Genomic DNA, 23036 nt, shown 5'->3' on the forward strand with positions numbered 1-23036 from the left:
TTGGTAAAAGTTTCACAACTTCATGATTGCTTTGCCAAGGCAGTCTGTTATATCAACACTATGTTGTGTTCTAAGGGTTAGAAGAGCTATACACTCTAACAATGGCCAATTTACCACTTAATACAATTTCTTAAACAGTCAGAAATGTTTATTGTTTCATTTGCTGGTGGGTTTGGGATAATGTTATCAAAACTACTAAGCCAGGGGGAAGAAATAGGTAAAACTGTTCACATTCTTACTTGCTGAGGATTTGGGTCTAGCCTGAGACGGTCCTTTGGGGATTCCGTCAATGCCATATGTCCAGGCCAAATGCTATCATTACCCTCTGTCCTTAAATGATCTTTCCTTCTACCACATGGGCCTTGTAAAATCTGTCACTGCTGCATCAGGCCACCAGACCAAGGTCAAATGGGAAGAGGGAGAGTTGTCCATGTGAGTGCATGTGTTTGCTTGTGTGTGTGAGCTCTTTTAATCCTGCTAATAATATATGAATTCCCCATGATTGTGTCTCTGCAGTTTAAGCATGGTGGTAGCCAGGTGCATGTGGATATGAGGAGGTGTAAGCAAGCTAATGCGCAGTGAGACAGATGCACGAGCAGCTTCAGCTCCCCAGTGTGCCGCTCAAATTTGGCAGCACGCCAACACAAATGCTTTAAGACTTAGCATATTAAAGATCACATGCAAGAGCAACTCCCTCCATGTGCTCATTTTCCACTGACCACTGGAGTTCCTTGTCCTAATTTGAGGGAGGAGGGTGGTTTGCCAGTGGCGAAAACAGCAGCCGACTTATATAAATTAAAACATGTGGGTGGAATAGTGCTGTGCAGGGAGAGCAGCTGGCTAGGCCTTCGATCACGTCCTTACTCCTCTGCACGCCCCACGCTGAATTATAATGCAGACAAGATGCCGAGTCAGCTCAAGCAAAACAAGCCATCTGATGTGTCCAAGAGCACACTGCATAGAAAGAAAATCACAGAATAATAATATTTTTTAAAGTCAAAATGTGACCAAAATAGATTTCTACAGTACTACAGTAACATATAGTTGATTGAAAAAAACACATGATTTGCGTGAGAAAGCCCAGTTTGCATTACTTTGGCCTTACCAAACACTGCTGTGAAATTGCTCCATCAATCCTCACTGCCTTTTCCCTCGAGGTAAAGTCAAAATATTCAGCAATTCATTTGTGTTGCTCATTCAGCAAAGACTTCATGTTTTACATGGGCGGTATAGTCTCAAAGGGGCCAATAGTTGTTCCAGACAGCAATGAATCAATTCATACAAGTGGATTGTTGTTCATGTTTAACCGACAGCAGCAGCAGCAGCAGCAGCAGAGGCAAGCATGCAAAACTTTAGACACATGCGTGCTTGTACACACGCACTGTGTGTGAGACAAAGAGAGATCAGAAATAAACAGATAAGCACACACTCACAACAACACATTTTTCACATCATATAAAAGTTATATGTCTTGCACTTTAGAGAGTTTATTAACATTTAATAGATCTAGTAAAGGCCTCTCAGACAAAAAAAGATGGATTTGAAAAAAAAAAAAGAAAAACAACTGCCTGTTGTGGCTTTCTCCCATCTCAAAAGGTAGGAAACAATGGCTTTCTGAAGGCATCTCTACAAATGTCTCCTTTGACCCCTGAGGAGTTAGTTATGGCCCACAAAGAGTGGATTGCGTGCTCAACAATATAACAGTGGTATGAGTAGTCCATAACTCTACTGTGGCTGCTTTAGCTTTTATGATGTCAGACGTGCTGCAATAACAGAACAGGATGTTCACTGCAAAAAACATATGGTATACAGATTTGAGAGCATGATACACACATAACTTTAGGAGTTCAACCATAGAGATTATAGTTATTACTCCCATTTATAGTTACAGTTACCATGCTTGCGAGAGCATGGGTGCTTACTTTTTCAAGCATTTCCAAAGCATGCAGTAATACCACACCTGTTTTGGGGTCGACAGAGAAATATGGCTGTCCTTGTAGAATACTGTAGACTATTCTGGCACTGTTTCCATAGGTCGGGTCGTCAGCATCAGTCGCCGTGACTTGCAACACAGATGTGCCTAAAAATGAACACAGCAAAATTATTTCTCAATAATTGCTGTACCTCTCAAATGTTTTCAAATGCTAATGAAAGTATATTGATGTGATTTAATTGTGTAATGGCTATGTGTTGAAAATCTCCTAGCAACCATGTCTGTTGCCTTTAGATCTGAGGAGAATTGCAGTGCACAAAATCTGAATATAAGATTGCAGGGCAAGAGGGAAAGAGACACTTAAAATGCTGGACGCATCTTCAATAAAAAAACACAGACTTTCAGCTTGAAGAAGAGTCATCTCCTTTAACCCAAAGAAACAGCTAGCAACCCGATTGTATGCTGATGTACTGATTGTTACAGATATTATGGTTAGCCACCTAGCTAGCATTCATAAAAAAGTATATATATATTATAGTTATAGATCATATAGAGACATATAGAGACACATGCACACTGTTGCACAAGAGCTGACCAGAGTGTGTGTTGAGTTATGTCTCATGAAAGGATAATTGTTGGACAATTTTTCAGATGTTAAAGCTTTGATGGGAAAATACTTTGAGTGCAATCACTGGTCTTAGTTTTCAAGCTTATTTCATTGCAAAAAGATGACAAAAACAAAGACAAATTATTTGAAAACGTGGTGGAATGGCTTATTATTTACACTGTTATTTAAAAATTCTGTGTAAGAGCCATTGTAGTTCAATTTAACACTTCAAGTGTTGCTCAAACAGCATTACAGGCTTCATTAACCCATTGTAATTGCATGATGAGTGCATTGTAATTGCGCTACAAGCTTGTATAATGGATTAGTATATGTAGGAATCGTAGTATGATTGGGTTCGGAGATATATGAGCTATATGATACGTTTTAAGGGACACTTGCTTTGTTGTTTTGCTCTGGGAATTAAACTAAATTAAAACAAGTGAAACTCACTCTACTGTGTCATACCAGATATGACTTATTTTTTCTAGAAAGCTGAAGGAGCAGAGTGAAATGCCAGCCATAATGAACCATGTACTCCACAGCATGCTTGGGCACTTTCTGTCAACCTCGCAGCAAAAATTGCACTGGGAATTATTTGGACTTAATCAATTCTGGGATTGCTTTGGAAGCTGAGCCGGTTCCAAATCATCTGTCTAGAAAAAAAGTATTAGTAAGTACATCATTTAATTGATGAACTTTGAATTGGTCTATGTTAATGGTTCAAGTAAAGAAAATGCTCATCTGTGACCTTGTATCATTAATATTTCTGTGCAGTGCAGTTAAGAATCTGATTACCATATATATCTCAGTAGAAATAACATCTTAATTGCATCATTCTTTAATTTTTATGTTTCAGGTTCTCCAAACTGTAGTAACTGATTCATATTATTGCATATTCTGACTGATAAAGCACTTGATATGTACTCCTGATAGAATAGAATGATAGTACAATGAAAGTGCTATTGCTCACAATACACTTCAGCTTAAGTGTTCAAGTACTATGTATTTGGAACTATTAAAGTGACAAGTGCAACACTAAAAGGTCTGATTCTAGTCATTAAAGAGTGAGCGGTCAAGAGTCAGCATGCATATGTTTACTGAACATTAACCAGTTCACCTCTGCAGTACAACTCTGCTGGGAACCACAATTAGTCAAAGGTTCTTACAAAGTGACCACGACCCACCATGACTACTACCATATAAGAAGGAGGCTGCAAATGGACTAAACCTGATGGTTAAACCCTCACAATTAAGTCCAGAGAGTTCTGGAAGAAGATAATGAAACTTTCCACAGTGCTAACAGTCCATGAAACTTCTGCAAAGTTTTAGCACCTTGGATGCAGAACAGTTGATGGTAAATGTTTAATCAAAAAATATCCAGTACTATAAAATGTCCTCTCAATTTCCTGAAAAAACATTATAAAATATGCACTTGGTTTGACACAGATCATCACTTAAATTGTAAACCTAGTCACATACTGTGTCCCATTTTGCATCTACTTTCATCATCTCCTTTACGTTTCAGTCCATCTATCTCTACTGACCTCACTGAGCTCACTGCCATGACCACAAAACATAATGCACTTTTAAAGGATCAGGGTTGGTCTCTGAAACTGTTTTGTAACCAGCAGTTTCTCATCTTCTTCCATCAGTCTGAGTCAAAGAGTGCACACCATTTGTTTCATCCCCACTTTCATTTAATCTTGAAATGAAAGAACAATATTTCCTTGCTAACAAAGCAGCAATTTGTTAGCTAGATGCTGATTGAGACTTAATGGGTTGAAACAGGATGTCAGCTTAATGGGATAAAATATGTCAATACATAGGAAGAGGCCTGTTATCAGATATGGAAAACTGATTTTAATTTTGAAAGTAAAACAAAATGTGTAATAATACATTTTATAAAACATGATTGCATGGGGGAAAAAAACAAAATTGATTTGTGTTTTATGATGGATAGCAGCATCTAATTATGAGAGGTAAATAGGGGAAATAAATCAGAAGTCTGTGTTCTATCCTTTGTATGTGACCCTGAATCTCCATTTTAATTTGTTTACAAAGGGTTCAACACTTATCCAAGAGTGAAACTCCTGCTCAATTCCTATACATTGGTTCCAGTAACCCTCATTTAATCATAACTACTCTAAACAAGCCACCGCCTCAGCCTCAGGGTATTGAAACAACTATTAAACAGTGATTTTCCCAGAAGTGAGACAGTTAACAGGAAAGCAGAGCAACTATCTCCAGAAAGTCCACTTAGAACATCTCAGCTGGGAGACATACAATAGTAGGAAACTGACACTCCTTTCATCTTGCACTCAAAAAAATATGATTGTACCATTGAATGAGAGGTATGAAACAGTAACGTTGGATTACCTGGCACGTGCCCAGCTAATCAATTTAGACAGGAAAAGGGAACATCACAACCAATTAGCTGCCACACTCCCAGACAGCCCCTTCCTGCACTTGGGAGCGCCAGTATTGACAAATGCTGGGGGATTAGTGCTCTGGAGTGTGAGGACAGTTGATTGTTACAGCCGATTTGACGCTGCAGACGCCCAACCGAAACAGAATTACTCTAATGGACAAGAGCAAAAGAGGGGGCGGGAAAAAAAAGGCTAATTATTTTCCCCTTCACAGTCCTTGATTTGCTCCCTTGGGTCATCAATGGTGATTGATTGTTTTTGTGCAACCGATGATGAAGTTTGCAGCGAACATGGAAACTTTAAAATGAGTAGTCTTGTTAGAACTAAACAAAGGATGCCAATATACAGATTAGTGCCGCAAGTATATTTTCATTACCCTATTATGCAGTCATTTACAGCTAAAGATTACAGCAACCGAGTTATCCAATGATCAGAATCATTTCATGTAGGACTTAATATACATATTTTTGACTTACAGTAGCAAGAGCACCTTAAAGTATAATATTCAGTACGTGTTACTCCACAAACAAAGTACCAGAATGCATAATCCAGCACTCTCAGAAGAGATTAAGACATGTGCTTGACACATCCGACTTAGAAACAAATATACAGACTGGCAAAGTTGTATGTGTGTCAGGCCTGTCTGTTCATGAATATTCATGAATGCAACCAGGGAGATATTGACTGTTTATAAAGAGTGCGCCCACAGGTCTATTGGGGTTTGCATATTTAATCGGTTTTGCACATTTCTATCTTCTTGCTGCAAGAGGCTGATGAAGCTATTCGTTTTCTCTTTGAGATATTTTTTAATAAGTATTTCTCTGTCTTTTCAGCAACTGAAGGGATTATTTTAGACAGACAAATATAAATAGAATGTTTTCAACAAACTGTCAGCACCAGATATTCACTATCTTATAGTATATTTGAGGAAAAATTGCACTGACAGCAGTTTGGCCACCATTTGGACAACCTACATATGTTTTGAAGGAACGCTGTGAAATATCGGAGTACTTTTTGAGCTATTGTGCTGTGAGGCAGAATCCACTGGACTGAGAAAAGGGTGGCTTTTGTTCACCCAGCTAAAAACAGAACAGTAGAATAAAGAAATAAAAAATAGATGTTAGCCACATGATGCTGAGCATACGAGGAGCAGCTGTCTCAGTGGAGGTGGATAGAGGCTTTTCTTTCCACCATGATGTGGAGGACTCCACAGTCTCGATGGCAGGGATTGCTGTGGAGGCACTATTGAGTGCTTTATAAAGACCTGCCCACCTGGGAGACCGTCACAGCAACCAGAACACAAAGATGAAAAAGAGGACTCGGCTGGCTTACAGAAGATCAAACATACTGGAGAACATAATCACAGACAGGACACGCTAATATGTTGCATAGGATAATAACATGTTTGATCCCGGTTCTTAATACTAATACCTTCTTTTAAACCATCTTGGAGCTGCAGTTGTTCACGAGTCTATTTCAAACATACACAGGATGAGAAGTCATAGGTCTTGCTATATTATTTAGCTCTTTACCACAGGGATGAAAGGGATTATAAACATGAAGAATATCTAAAAAGCAACAAAAATAACGCTCAAGTTCAGACACTTTTTTCATCCTTCCACCCATTCAAACAAAGGCTTACTGCTGCTGACAGTGGAGAGCAATCATCTGAAGGTCCAGTTTATTTTGTAGCACTACTCACCCACTTCAGACATCTCAGGCACCGTAGCTACAAAGGGCCCATCTGGAAATTTGGGTGCATTGTCATTGATGTCTTGTACTTTGATGATGAATTCTGACTTTGGTTCCAGGGCCTCCTCTGTGTTGCGGTCCAAGGCTTGTGCATGCAGGACATAATGCGTTTTCCTTTCCCGGTCCAGGCTCTTAGTGGCATGAATATCTCCTGTCACTTCGTCGATGATAAATATAGTCCCAGCTCCTTCGCCGCTCAGAATGTACCTGACGGATCCATCGCCTTTATCTGAGTTTGAGTGAAGCTGTAAGGGAAACCAGACAGAGAGTGTGTGAATTCAGAGCAAAGAATGATGCCAAAATCACTTTTCTCTGTTGTTTTTGATTCATAGTTGTAAAATGTACAATGGCTGCAGCGCACTGATGTAGAATAGCTGCAGGAGAAAGGACTTCTACTGCTATTACATCCATATTAGTGCAGAAATAATTTGTTGGTTCATTGGCAGAAAATTAATCATAAATTTTAGTAAATACAACAAAACAGCCAACATCTAGTTCGAGCTTGTAAAATGTGTACATTTTCCACATTTCTTTGTTTTATATCACTGTAAACTGAATATCATTGGAGTTTGAGCTGACAAAAACAAGAAAAGAGACGTAAGCTTGAGATTTTGTACATTGTGATGGGCAGGTCTCACCTCTATTTGAAATTTGATGATAATTATCAATAATTGCAGCCCTAGCCCATATAAAGACATGCTGTATAAATATAAACTGTGATGTATATTTACCATACTTTCATATAATCTCTGCCAAAACTATTTAAAATATTCAAGCTTATAAAGCAGTAACCTTTGCAGCATTACTGCACTGCCATGGTGGCCCTCAGCCCACGTTTCAGCTTCAGAAAACTCCCAACATCCAAGTCAGACATTACATTATTCAATATTCCTCTCTCAGGCTTGACTGTACCCGAGCATCGCTGAAGAAATGCATCTTTAGAGATTAAAGTTTTGGGGGAAATCCTTACAAGACTGTTAAAGATGGAAGAGCGCTGCCTTCTCTCTCACCAGGAGAGAGAGGAATAAAGGAAAACGGAGCCACTTGTTCAGCCATAATTGATACCAAGAGGATTAAGACTTTCATGCCAATTGCTCAGCTGGGTTGCAGTTTTAAACTTTATAAATATATATTTTACAGTACCACTGAATTTCCAAACCAGGGCACCATAGTAACATCATTTAAACAATTTCATTTTCACCCATAAATAAAACATAAAACATGCTAAGAAACACTGTTTTTCCCCCCCTTAGGAAGAACATAACAGAACCATCCATTTTCCCTGTACATTGGCAACACTTTGCATACTGGTGGTACTGGTGGTATTTTTTGTGTTTCATATTTGTAGATGCACATCAGCAAGCTGTGAACACAATCTTTGAATTCCAAAGCGTACCTCTGACTCATCTCAAACAAGAATTATGCAAGTCTATGGAGACACTTGCAGCAAATAAATAATTCATACTGTGTTCATATGGAGATGATATGTTACTCTTTATCCCATTATAATATACAGTATACATTGTCTGGATGAGCATGAATGTAATAGACCAAATAGACAAAATAACGAAAAAATGTAAAAATGGCATAAAAAGGGACTCATAGCCATTGCTACAAAGATGCGTTGTTTTCTGTTGAATGCCAATTAGCAGCAACTATTAGATATAAACGAGTTCTGGCGCGCCGCACTTTGAGTTTTCACAACAGCATTTGACAACTAATGGAGTTCCTCAAAGGCCAAATCAATTGTTCCAAAACTGCAGGCACGTCAGTCAAAAATAACAAAATAAAAAATATATATATCTCTAGGTGGGTAGTTTAAAAATGATAATGACAAACACAAACACAGCAGTAGTGTTGGCAAGGATACAGCAGTCTAAACCCCAGGTTCAGCTCCGCCTTTGACTTTCAATATTAAAATGAAAATTAAAATATGTGTTGAGGAATACAGTGTAATACAGTGCAACTACACGGCGGAAAATTAATGGCTTTTATAAGTTAACACTCTCTAAAAGCCTTATTGGTCATTCCAAACCGAGCCCTTAGACAGAGAGTAGGTGTTTAACATCTTACTGAATTTCTAATGTGTAACCTTAGACAGAGTGTGATATGTTATTTTTCATATTTTGGAAGCAGAAATATTAACTTAATTCATTTTATAATACATGAAAAAACAATGTAATAACATTTAGTTTTTACCATTTTGACCACATTTACATTTATTTGATGCATAATGATTAGATACTGTTATCCTCTACAACCTGCAAAACACTACCCACTGTGATTCTGCTGTAAATGCATCTGACTGGTGCTGTTGCTGCACTGGGACACTACTGTGTTTCTGAGTACAGACTAGAGATGAAGACAGGAGTCTACTTTTACAGTAACCCAAATTAGAATCAATCAATCATCACACTGTTCAGTTTTAGTTAGAGCCATAAACAGTGCACGTATTATTGACCAAACCGCACTATACATATTTTTTGTGTCCATTGGTTACATAATTAATCACTGTCTGAGCACATAAAATTTTCTCCTGAACCTCCATCAGACAGCTTGGCTAGGAGAAAGCCTGTATACCTATGAAGCCCATTCGGATACATGTGCAATGGAAAACGTGCAAAGTGAATTAGCTTGTGTTATGTTACTGACCCTGAGGCTCTGCACTGGTTAGCCAGGGTGTATTTTCCAGTCACTAATGATGGTTACAACCAAGTACTTACAAATTTATATTAAAAAGGCAAAACCCTTTGGTTGTGCAGTTTATACTAGTAGAGCAAATCACAGAGACAAGTTATTTAACAAGTTGAATGCCGGAAGTCCTAAGGCCACATCTAATCAAAGCCTGGACTAGCAAATAAATTACTAATTAGAAGGTTGCTCTTGATTGCAAGCCTGACTCTTGATGAGAGCCGACTGTCCTTTCCGTGGTAAATATCAAGTCTGTAATTAGATAAGGAGTCAAAGATCCTGTTGAATCAGGTAGTTAATCAGTTGCTGGGTTGTAGTAATATGAAACACAACCTCCAAAGCTAGAAATCAGACATGTTTACACATCAGTGGCAGTGTGGTTAGGGCCAGTTTCTTTGTTGGCACAGTTTGACCCATTTGAACTTACAGTAAAACATAAATAAAAACATAAATAGAAAGACAGAAAGCTGAGAGCCCCGAGCCGCTGCATACACACGCGCCACCATGCATTGTGCATTTCTGCACACACTCTTTTGATTTAGTGACAGACATGTAGAAATATTAAGTGCCAGTCCTGCCAGTAGTTTGATAATCAATCCCTAGCTATAAATTGAATCATTTAAATACAGAGAAACAGAGTCATTACTTAAGGACAGTCCATTTCCACAACTACTACAAGGATATATCCACTTCTGTCCAGCAGCACTCTACAACTCCAGCTCATAAATGTAATTTCGCCTCCAGTCAGAGCGCTAATTTAGCCATTGACTTCCTTTGCAGGAGCCAATAAATCACGCCCGGCAAAGTGCGGACCAATGATGCATATGGCGACTACTGCCTTCCAAAATCTATTGGTGATAAAAGTGTCAACAGGTTGCGGGCCATTACACAAACATCACAGGCTGAAAGAACAGCAGTGTCAGACCAGCTAAGAGTGAAACAATATGAAGATATAGAAGGTTTACATCAGAGTTATTGAGCATATGTGTATTTTCAGGCGTTAACTGGTATATATATATATATATATATATATATATATTCTCCAACCTTTTTAAACACAAATGTCTCCAAAGATTCTAGACTCCAGAGCTGATTAGAAGATCCAGGATCCAGAGATCTTTAGATATATTCAGAAAAAACTGAGATCTCTCAAGCATTAGATTCTCAACCAGACAGTTAGGTTACCATGTCACCTTCAAGGGTGAAAAAAAAATTAAAAATGTACAAGATACTGAATCATTGTCACTGAAGAGTTGTGATGAATGCCCTCACTACTTATTTAGTTCCAGTTCATTTTCTCAACAAAATCTCTAAACAGAAAGATTTAGAGAGATTCCAGCCGTCATCACCAGCATCAGCTCATATAGGTCACCTTCAATTATGACCATGCACTCACAGGAATTAGTTTCACAAGTGCCAACAAGTTAACTTTGTGGAATATCTTTGGCCTCAGGTTTTACACTGCTGTAATGGAAATTTACTGCTTTTCTTCATCAGATTTCAATGTTGAATATCATTGGTTATTGTACATTGGTCAGGAAAAAATAAGTGGGCTTTAGGGAACTGTGATTGATATTTTTCACCATTTTATAGACATATATTTCTAAAAGAAAAAAAAAAAAAAAAAGCAGCTTAAATAATTCACTGTTCATTTCACTCAGAGCAGTCAAGTTAAAAAAAATAATATAAATAAACCCTGAAGTGCAGTCCATCAGAGCAGGTAAAGAAAACAACATGAGGTATTGGTACAAATATTGATAGATACTGATATCCCCCTGGCTGTAAGTAAACTGCACAGTTTTCTCATGTTTACAAACCATCTGTGACTGTTTGATGCCAGGGGATACGAAAGAGATGAGAAGAGGCAAAAAGAGAACAAAAAGAAAAAAACTCAGACAGAGACCTCCCTCACTGCTGTTTACAGGGCAGTTTATATTTCACTTATTTGCCTTCTTCTATCAGTCAAAACTGATACAAAAAACAGTCTGAGGGTTTTAAAAACAAAGCTCCATTTCTCTGCAGAGGGTGCTGCTGGCACATTTCAGTTTCAGCATTAGGATATTTTATTTATACTTCATTAATTTTGATCACACAGAAAATTTCATGACTACCCGCCTTAATGTAATAAGTGCTAATTTTGTTAAACCGTAGAGCAGGCTTGAAGTGAGCTTGACGTACATCAGGACTATGTGTGGCATTCTGAGCGGACTGGAAATGTATGAAAATCTCTGATACAGGCTGATCACAGAAGTCCACCATCAGGTGAAATTATGACCTCTGCAACCTTCTTTTGTCATCTCCCCACAAAGACTTAGAGGAATCCTTTTCCTCCACAGGGCATCAAAACAAGGGATTGTGTTTATCTCTCTGTCTCTATGGGCGACTTTATTAAAGACTAGTGGAATAGATGACTGGCATGTGGCTGGCGGCTGGCAGCTGGCAATGCATTTCTGAGGAGTTTAAAGAGATCAACACAGTCTGGGGATTTAAAGTCACTGGCGAAACACTCCAATCTCAAGGAGAACCTCACTTATAATTTCATCATATGCCCACAGGAGCAACCCAAGAGAAAGTGTATCTTCACTTTCTTTTGTCAACAAGCTACATGTTTTCTCTCTGTATGCTCATTGTCAAGAGTAGCCTTAAACAGTGTGTGTTCACAAGCTAATTGGAGCTCACAGTCAAACAGTTTACCTTTGGCTCTGTCGTACCACTTGTCAGGTGTCTAAGTCAATTACAAGGAGGGAGGAGATTTGAGGAAGTAAGCAATCCTTTCACCTGACAGAAATCCACTATTAGAGCATTATTTCTGCAACATTAAATAGTATTTCTGCTTAGTTAATAATGCTGGATAATATAAAGTTAATGGGTCACAAGTGTAATCAAATTAGATCTGTATATTTTTTTGACTGTTATTTAGTCACTCATTCAGTCTATCAAACAGCAAGTCATAAATTACGAGTTACAAGAGCACAGTGTGAAAATTGCAGTGATGAATGACGAGAGAAAATGTTAGAAAGTATTTCACCCGTACCTGTTTGACAATTATCACAATTGTAAGTAAAATGTAGCAAGCTGCCATGCAATGTACATTAAACCAGCCATTAGTAAAGTCACTGATTTAATATTTGCTAAATTGCTAACTGGGATGATATCATGTAATATTGAAATTTTCTCATTTAATATAATAATAAGCATTTCCTTAATAACGCAGTGCATTATATATCTACTCTCATGCTGGCTTTTTTAAATATATTTGTCTCAGTTAATTAAAGCATGAACAGTAAACTGGACTGGACTTTGGTCCGACTCATTTTAATTATGTGGATGGTACAATATTGACATTGTAATTCGATGAATCAATGTTAATGTAATATTTGATGAGATATATCTGTGTTTCTTCAACATGTTTCATCGTGTTTTAAACCCAGTCACAAGGATTTTTATTGCATGTGTGCTTGGGCTGCAACAAGTGATTATTCTCATTGTCTGGTTACCATTTTCTTGATTAATCATTAATCATCATTTTGGATATAAAATGCCTGGAAATAGGCAGAAATGCTTTTTTATAATTTCCCACAGCCCAAGATGAAAAATTCACACTGGTCATACTATCAACAGAATATCATACAAATATCTATAAAAGGATTAGCACAGAGCTCACACCTGGGATGTGTGGAAATGTGAAATGATATATAACCACCAATAAACCTGTTCACCCCACAGCAGGTAAGAGAAGATTCAACTCCATTTATGGGCCAATAGAACAAGATGCACCATTACAGTATTAAGTCTTGGTTTAGACATTACCACCATGCCAATTATTCTACTCCTGCCAATTTTTGTGCTGAACAAATATAGAGTTGACTGGCCACATGGTGCTGTGATAATCATCCAGAATGCTCAGAAGTGGCTGCAATTCAAACAGACATAACTCGTGTCCCATTTCAGGTAGAATCAAGAAAATTACTTAAACTCCTTATGCTGGAGAACTTCAATGGAGCATGGAAAATACTAACGTTTTGGGAAAGGAGTACATGACATGTAACACAATCTTCAAAATTAGCACCAGTGGAAGATACGCTCTGTTGAGTGCCATCCTGACACATTATTAGTTACTACACAGCTTGACCTTCATCTGTTTTGCACCACTACTTCTTTTCTCTTCTCCACTGACGTCCTTTTCATTGTACAGATCCTGATAATGTATGTGCCTGGTTGGACTGCATTATCGGTGAATGCCCTCCCTTTGTAATGACTTGGTCATATTCAGTGTACAGATCCACATAATGTATGTGCCTAGCCAGCCTTGTTTGCTCTCTGCTTGTCTGAGAGGATGTTGCTTTACTGCTGTTATGTCCACTCATTATGAGCTTTGTGGAACGAGGACAAGGGGTGAACGAGAAGAATATCTCTCTGCTGCAAGCAGAAAATGAATGAGTATGGTATAAAACTCTGAATGTGACAATGATATGAAATTCAGAATCAAATTTTATACCAGGCTCACAGCAGAAAATATGTCAAAATACAACCATGGTGGCTACATTTCAGCTGATTGGTCCCATAATTGATTTTCCAGCAAGTTAAACTTTCAGTGAGACATCAAGTTTACAGCACAGCTAAATGGACCTACAGGCTACACCAGGGTGCAAGACGCACCAAGCCTACAAATAGCTGTACATGCATCACTGTAAGCCCAACATCTTTGTTTCTCTGTGTCCTTGGTTGTGATTTCAAAACTCTTGTAATCAGACTGGGCCTGGTCAAACAGTAGTGACGTTTACTTTGTGTTTTTTCCAAAAAGATTCATTAAAACTGCATCACTTCGATGTTGAAAGCAGGCCCTGCTGATGCATAAATGGGAGCTGAAGGTGGGAGTCAGGGAGTGGAGCATTTATTCCATCAACAGTACGCGTGGTGAGGGGAGTGGAGGGGGGATAAGAAGGAGAAATGAGCAGGCTGCATGCCCTAGCTGATGATCAGTGCTTTGGCTTCATATTTGCAATTAGCAGGGGGGTTCATTTTTGATTAAATCTCAGCTCTTATACTTCACTGAAGAGGACTTAATCACTTTTTATGTGGGCGTGCTTGATTGTCTGATTATCACCACATTTTGGCCATGCTCCCTTCCAATCAACTCCTCTGAGCACCCCCTTCTCTTCAATTGATTTGTAACAGTCACAGTAAACCCTGATGATGGAGCACCAGCTTAATGACCATACATCAAGAGACAGCAATGAGGGGCGTGCTGAAGACGTGCCATTGATGCACATCACGGAGATCCGCCCTAATAGTTGTCCTCTATTTTGACATCTGCGGGGAGAAACCGAATGAATCGTTGTCTTCCCAGCAGGATGGTTGGCTTCTTGATGTACAGTAATGAGATTATTAGAGCCCCGGAAGCAACTCTGACACTCATTTAATGGCTCTGCCTCTAACTGCTGCTAAAATGTAATATTTGAATGAGACAGAAATGAAACCGTCAGCAGATCAGCTTTAGAAAACATGAATTTTCTGCCTTGTGCTCTAGCAGTGAGTGAAGGCAAATGGTTTGGTCTCAAGTGTCTAAATGGTGTTAATAGGTTTGAACATTTCATCCAGTGGACAGGGGAATGCACTTTGGAACTTATGCATGCCTGCACAGACAGCAGACATGAGCTTCCAGTGTTATTTTCTGCAGTTGTTGAATCAATGGACTGTAATGCACTTGGCTTAGCCTTACATTGATGTACAACGTTTATGTTAGTGCTGAATTACTCTGTCAGTGACATTGATATTAATTAATTGATTAAAGCTTCATTTATCACTATTTTCATAGTGGAGGATTATCAGCCCAACTCTGCAGTCCTGTTCATACCAAGATTTTTAGCACCATTTAGCTAATGTTTTGGTTTTACAACCCCCAATTTTACTGTTTGGTACAGATTTGCTTCATCAGCTTCATTTCCAGATGCAGCAGTCAATCTCCCAAAAGCTCTGATAAAATGCTACCTGTCCAGTTCAAATAGCAGACAAAGTTAGCAACTAGCTTGTGAATGTAGTAGAGCTAAAGAGTCAGTGGCTACAGCAGAGCTAAAATTAGAATAAATAGTGGAAAATAGCTTCATTGTTTTTTCAGTGTATTATCATTATAAATAAAATAACTTGGAATTGAATTCACAGACAAAACATGCAATCTGTAGACATCACTTACAGCTCTGCAAAATTTTGATGAGTGGTTTTCACTATATTAAAAAAATATTACATTAATCAAAATAGTAACTATGAGTACTCACTTGTAGTCTTACAAACATTGATCATTATACATTTTCAGTGGTTTGTAAGTATTATTCTGCATTTCAGGATGTTCCTCTTTAATACAATGTAGTGTAATAATGTAAAACTAGCTGTGAAATCTTCCTTGTTATTTCATTTAACACTTCAGTGGTTTAACATTGAAAACATTCCAATCTGCATGCACTTGTTTCCTACATTGCAAAGCGTGGGTGAGAAGTAATTTTATGTAAACCACCTCCCTTCACTTTTTTTCTTCCCACTGTTGAGCTATTACTGTACATACAACAAGACAGTTGCCTGATTCTGTCACAGCACAATCCATTTTTAGATGTATGAATAAAACATTTAGGCACCTTTCTTAGAGGTTGCTACTTTGCTCTTCAAATGAACACAGTATAAGACAAGAGGGTATTCCTCCTAGTCTGGGCTGAAGCACCCATTCTGCCAAAGCTCACATTATTTACTGTATATTTTAGCAGCAGCCAGGAGCCCAATGACAGTTCAATTCAAGGATTTCTGACCAAGGATCTGGGTCTTTTTATCAAACAGCTGCACACCATCTTCTAGCTAAGTTACAGCAGACGGTTCACTGCAGCTCACATTCATTCAGAGTTTGGGGATTTGCATCATCTTCTGAAAATTACTATCCAGTCTGTAACCTGCCCAACTACTTCAAAGCACCACGGTGAGCTGATTGACATGAAGACATTCACACCTCCCATTGAGAGAATGGGTTGTCTCCTGTCTCGTATCTGGACAAGCCCTGTCCCCTACCAAGCATTTGCGTCTCGCTCATGCACAAAGCTGTCATTTCCCAAATGCATCAGCCCCCCAGAAAGGTGTCACTGGGGATTATGGGAAACCTCAGGGGGATTAAAAATGTTCTTGACAGACTGGTCGCTTCACTTATTCCCAGGAGTCACTCTTTGCTGTCCTTTATGTGAGAGTATCGGTAAAAAGAGTGCATAACATTTCCAACTGCCAAGGCCATGTCTTGCATTGTGGGATGGAGATGTGAAGTTTAACCTTGCAGATTTCTTAGGACACAGCTGTTTTTTATGTTGACCATGCAATAATTAGAATTCCAGGTCTGTGTGCACTTTCTGCCACATGTCTTATCGTGAAATGTCTGTGTCAAAATTCACATTTTTTTGATGAGAGCAATTATGGACAAAGAAAGTGTTGGTAATTCCCTGTAGTGGAACTGCTCATTTGCAGCTTGCTAATGTCCAGAGTTTTTAATCAAGCAAGGAGAGGAAGAAAAAACAATACAGCACAGTACTTGCCGAGTGCATTAATCCCCCTCCTCGCCCTCCTCTCCCTCCTCCCCCTCCCCCTCCTCCTCTCCTGTCTTTGTCTAATTAAGGGTCATTCTGTCTCCTGGCCACATTAGGACACTGCACACCAGTCCCAACCCACATAATTAAATGTTTTTTTGTGCTAACCATCTGGAGACCTCATCTCTTTAAACATGCATGTCAAATTGATTCCTTAATAATGTTTATGTTTCTTCTCAGTGCTTTATTATCATCCAGGATTAGCTGTTTATGTTTATTTTGCATTCATCAGTGGCACCCGCCACACACAAACACACACACACACACACACAGAACAACAACACCCTTAAGGTAGGAGTAGAGCACATCAGCCAACCAGCCAGCAAACCAAACAATCATGAACTTCAAAGCAGTGGATGAATTTAATGTTAGACTAACCACGTCTTCATGCAGTTACTGCATCGACAAAACAATGCTTTGACTTCTGTAAATATCTTTGTATTGTCTAATGCTCAGGACACAATGCCTGGTGAATGCTGAGGGATTGTTTTTGTCGGCACTGTGAGATTTTATGGTTCATTCATGCGTCAAATAATATTAGCAAAAACATGTTTCACCAATAAATAACCTTTCTTTGCTGCTTTGTCAGCCTTGCAAGGACATTAGTGATTAAAACTGCAAGTTTATTCAATAAACAGAAATCCGAGCTGGAAAGTGATATTTGCTGTTGTTGTTTTTCCTCTCACCCTTTTTCCAAGCATGTCATCCCTTTTTCTTTCCTTTTCCCTTCAAATGGCACTGTTGTTGAAATACAGACATATGTGCAGTCATTCTCTTTCTCTCTGAGTGCAGTTGAGGGGATTAGTCTGTGCCTGAGTGCCTAGAATAATGATCACTGCAGCGGAGAAACACATTTTCACATTTCAGGAGATAAGGGCAGGCAATCTGCAAGCAGAGGACTTAACCAGCTCCCTGTGGCTTATTGTGGAGCTAACAGAAAAGTCACCACCAACCACCTACAAGCACGCTGTACCTTACCTGCTGCACAAGCAGGGAGAACACCTACTACTACCTTTTTCCACTATGAGGGACATCAGTCACTCTGCAATGACACTGAAATTACACTCAGAAAATTTTCTAACTATGAGGCACCCAGTCCCTGTTGCACTACTGCCCAATTTCTTACTGTGGTGGTTCATTTCCCACCAAGAGATCAAATCTGGGTTCATTCCACAGAGAAACTAAATCTAATATTTCAGTTCAAAGATAGCTTGATGTAGAGGGCTATTCTCAATTTCAAATTTAATCCACTCTTGCATAGATGGCTTCCCAGAGTGGCGGGCATGCTGAGAGGCACTCTTTAATTACAGAGAATAAAACATTTTTTTGGACATTAAAATGAGAGGAATTCAGTCAAACATTGAAATGACAGGGATAAAACACACAAACCTTCACAAATGAGGACTGAGTTTCCACATCAGAAGAGAAAAAAAGCATGTACAATGCCAACGTGGCAATCTACCTCAATAGAACAGCTTGCTTGTGCTGCAACCCATTTCTCTATAAACAAGAGGGGAGACAAAAATGCCACGTAAGCTGTTCAAAAGCAAGTTCCCTGGGATCAAAAGATTTCTGTTTTTACTGTTGCAGTCAGTTCAGTATAATCTTACCTTTCCCACATACTGTGCATCTGGTCCCATGTGTTCTTCTAAAACAAAGAATTGGTTCCAGATCCAGCCACGCTTCGGCCTGTGGTGCACCTCTGTCTCCCCATTGGCCAATTTGGTCTGGTTCTTGGTGGGCACTTTGGCGGGGACATGGTGGCTCGCCCCGTAGCACCTCTGGATGAAGCAGAGGCAGACCAGAAAGGGACAGAGACAAGAGGTGGTGGATATCCTCATGGTGGCGTGCGCTTTTGTAAAGTTATCCCTGTGTTCCAAGGTGGCAAGGTCCTCCCGCCACCACCACCACAGCCACCACCACTACCACTAGCCACCGCTGCAGGCCTGTAAAGTAGTCCAGGCAAAAGAGGAATCTAAATCCAAACTAAGGGAAGAGCAGTCCTGGTAGCTCCTCTAAGGTTCATGGCCCAAAGATGAGGGTTTGTCAAAAAAAGAAGAGCAAGATACATTTACATTATGGAATTTCCCAGGCTTGTGAAATGTTGTGCAAATGGAGGTGAACTTCTGGGTAGTTCTATCAAGAGCAGAGGTCAATCCCTGAAGCCATTCTGGATTTCCTGGGAGAGAGACAAGGGGAAAGAGAAACACAGAGTTAGAGATTAATTTGATGGATATTAGAAGCTAAATGTCCACTAATTCCCTCCAATTAAATTGCAACTCATAAATCCTTACAGATGAGGGCATGCACTTCAAACTGGCAAACTGTGATAAAGTACAAAAAGGCAACCAAAAATCCAGTTTCAGTATTCTAGCCATTTTTTTGTTATTATGCAGATGATATAAACAAGTTTAGACTTGAGGAGCTACGGTGCTATTAAAAGGTTGTCCATGCCTATAAGGTCAGATCACTGCTTGTTGACTGATACTGCCATGTGAGGTCAGAGTCGTGTATCAGTGGGGTGCAGTGCTGGCCCCATGACTCAGAATGAGTCGACTTTATTAAACATCTGAAAAAGGTTTGATTTGGATGTTTTAACGTGAGCAGGGCACACTGCGAGGCTTAGTGTGTGCCTCAGCATGGTGAATAATAAGTGTGGCAGGAAGAAATACATTTACTATGATAAGGACAGACATCAGGCCGCTCAGACGTAAAGCAGAGGGTGATTTTTAGAAGGCACTGGAATGGAAAAGACAGAAGGAAACAGTTTCTCTAAATCAAAATTATACATTGAAAATGGCTTTGGAGTTGTAAAAAAATATATAACTGCAAGCACTGTTGAATTTCTATGTAAGTGAGTGTTCAAGTGAAGCTCTGGTACTCCTGTGTCCCCTCTGCAAGAATGTGCATTACATCTCTGCAGCTCTGGTCTTTAAAGAGGAGGCATTATGGGGAAGTGTTTAGGCTTGGGGTGGATTTTAAAGTTAGATATGTTATTTAAGTGCAGCTGGAACATGAAATCAGTCCTCCCTGCTCACATTTTTCCTTTTTTTGATGAGAGGAAAATGCATCATTTGACCTTGATGTTCTGAGATGCCCTTCAGTGTGATTTCGCAACTAAAGAAAAATATGATTCCAAATCTCTTTTAGGTTGCTATAAAATGAGATATGAGGTTGTTCTCAAAACAGCACATGTCAAGTTCGAACAACAGGAAGACACAGAATAGTCCGTTTGTAAATGGGACAAAAGCATTCTTCCAGGCTCTGATGATTACACTTAAAAACACCCATACCTGCTGTGTGACAAAATATTCTCATCTCAAAGGTCCATTTGACCTGCTTCTTCCGAGCTTTCAACCATGTTGACCATATGGTGCACAGATATACCCATTATTATTACTGCCAGCAACTGCTAGCAAACCCTCTGCAGAAAATTTTCAACTTGGCTTTATTTTGAAAAATGAACCATATATTCAAGTTCGAATTTCTTATATAAACTGCAGTAACAGTTGCTGAACAACCATTTTAACAGGTGTGTCTGGCTCATATTCGTTACTCAATTTCAGCAAAATGGGTGAGGAACGTACACTTCCAAGAAGTTGGAGCATTTCTGGCTAAAAGCAAATGGAGAACTGGGACAATACTCAGGCTTTTGACTCACATTTCCACAAAAACACAAGTACAGAATGAGACAGAAATTTAAAAATGAACAGAAACGAATGAAAAATAAGACATTACGGGGGCACAGACACTTCACTGCCATCATAATATGGCAGTGGGCAAGGCCAGTAATAATGCCACCCTATCAGTGTGGTGGATTATGTATGAAGCTAGTCTTTAACAAGCCAGCCTGTTTTAGTGGATTATGGTGTGGAAGTACTGGAAGCAATGTGCTTCATAAACATACATTTGTCATAAAAATAGGAAAATATCCCCTTTAAATGAAAACGTTTTAGAGAAATGTGAGTCAACACTGTAAAACACAAAAATAATAGTAAAAGTACATACAATCTCAAATACTGACTTCTAGCAGGAGAGTTGGTCCAACATTCCAAGTGCTGCAGTAGAATAGCAGCTTTGTGGGGATTATCAAGAGGACAAACACATTTATTTGATATTTAATAGGATATAGGAGCTGACAGACTTCAAAGGCTGTTGCTCTCCATCTCTTACAATGCATGTGACAACATTAGAGAGAAACGCTAAAAAGAGACATTAATGCAACTTACGACTGTCACATACTTTGAAGGATAATCACTGAATTCTTTTTTTATGAATATAAATATTTTTGCATACATATATGGATTAAGATGTGCTTAGAACCCCCTGACTAATCCCCATGTTTCAAATATCTCTACATGCAAATTATGCAGCTCAACTATAGTTGGTGATGTTGACTAAGTGCAGTGGTTGTAATGGGCAATACCTACTGCTAGCCCAGGCTGGGAAAGAGAAGGCAAAGTCTGTTCCACATCAACTTGGATTAAAGCAGCGGACGATAAATACTCAGCCAGACACTAAACACGTGTAATCTGGGAAAAGATTCTCATCTGCATAGGTACAGCTACGCCTAAATCCTGCTTTCCCTACCCTCTTTCTATAACTGGGAAAATGATAGCAAGCCTTGCAAGGACTACTGATAGAGTTCTTTCAAAAAGGCTGTTTTAGGGATTTTTAGGTTTTTCTTCTTCATTTTTCTGATTCAATAACATCTTGATTCAACCTCACTGTAGCAAATTTTCCTACACAGTCAAAGCATTGGTGAGACAACTGTGGTACCTGGGCAAGTCAGAATCTGTGTCAGAGTGAGAATATCTTTTCCAGTGGTTTCACTTTCGCCTCCTGGGGCTCTCTTCAATCAGTCTCCTAATTGTCTGATTATCATGCTGATTCTAAGCAAAATACATTTCAGGGAGCCATGAAATCAACAGCATCTGGCTCCTTCAATGGAAATAATTTCCCCCCTTTTTTGTGTTGGCGATATTGTTTTGAGCAGCCTTCTGCCCACGGCATGTTTATATATGTGCAGCGTTTAACAGGATGGGTTATGCACAGCAACAGCCACAAAGATTTTTGGCAGGATGTGCACAAGATGGCTACATTTATATACACATGTAATTCTGTTTGATTTGGTTTTGCTAATGCTACCTCGATTACAACATCCTGGTTAAGTTCATAATCTGATTATGAAAAACCTGATTGTTCTATCCTTTTGAAGGATAGAGCTTGATATACAATATTTTTCATATTGTTAACAAATCCAATTAAAAGACGAAAATGTTTAATGATTAGAAGTCTTCTTTAGTGTAGTTGCAGCTGATGTTGCTTACTCCTGTTGTGCTACAGACTTCAAAATTATTAAAAACACAGGAATGGGCCACTGACACTAGAACACGACCACATGGGTACTTAAATTTTCATTCCACTAGAGCAGTAAACGTGTATTCATTCATTGCTGATAGTCCAATAAATGCACTATTTTCTCCTGCTTGAGTTATATTGGCTAAAAACTGCAGGACCCAGCTGCTATAGAAAGTGAAATTATAGATTTGTGACCTGATTTACGTTTTTACCAGGAGCCAGTGGGTTTGGGAGTGAGTCATAAACAGGGAAGGGAAACCAGAAATACTGAGAATAAGACTAACATGCATACATAGAATAATTAAGTATTATTTATATATATAAATTGTATATAACACCAACTTACTAATTTTATCAAGTCTTTGTGGATTTTACTAATCATTTAACTTTTTGCTCCACCATCTGTAAGACTGAAATGTTTAATTGACTGATTGTTTGGTTACCTGGCAAAAAAAGTGGATAATCAATGAATCAGTCATTTATCAAGTAAAAAAAATCAGATTCTCTTATTTGAATATCCCTTGCTTTTCTTTGTTTAATGTAATGTAATGTTTCTGCATTTTTTACTTTTTTGAGTAATCAGAATAAATATATTACAATTCAAGAGTTCCACAGCTTAGCTGCTGGATTTCTCTCCCAGATAACTTACTGCT

At 38.9% G+C, this 23036-nt stretch overlaps 1 protein-coding gene across 2 annotated transcripts in view; it reads right to left on the minus strand.

The window, feature by feature from the left end:
• The window catches only part of LOC108885083 (cadherin-18), a 138159-nt gene that overhangs the window by 34763 nt on the left and 80360 nt on the right, over window positions 1-23036 (minus strand). For both annotated transcript variants that reach the window (XM_018679270.2, XM_018679269.2), the window contains exons 2-4: window positions 18633-19201; window positions 6669-6963; window positions 1961-2080 (exon numbers count right to left, since the gene is read on the minus strand). In XM_018679270.2, the coding sequence (XP_018534786.1) occupies window positions 1961-2080; window positions 6669-6963; window positions 18633-18863 (646 nt within the window). In that variant the 5' untranslated portion in view covers window positions 18864-19201. The remainder of the gene's footprint in view (window positions 1-1960; window positions 2081-6668; window positions 6964-18632; window positions 19202-23036) is intronic.

The sequence above is a fragment of the Lates calcarifer genome, linkage group LG24 (genome assembly GCF_001640805.2).
Source record: "Lates calcarifer isolate ASB-BC8 linkage group LG24, TLL_Latcal_v3, whole genome shotgun sequence".
In the NCBI taxonomy this organism is placed as follows: Eukaryota; Metazoa; Chordata; class Actinopteri; family Centropomidae; genus Lates; species Lates calcarifer.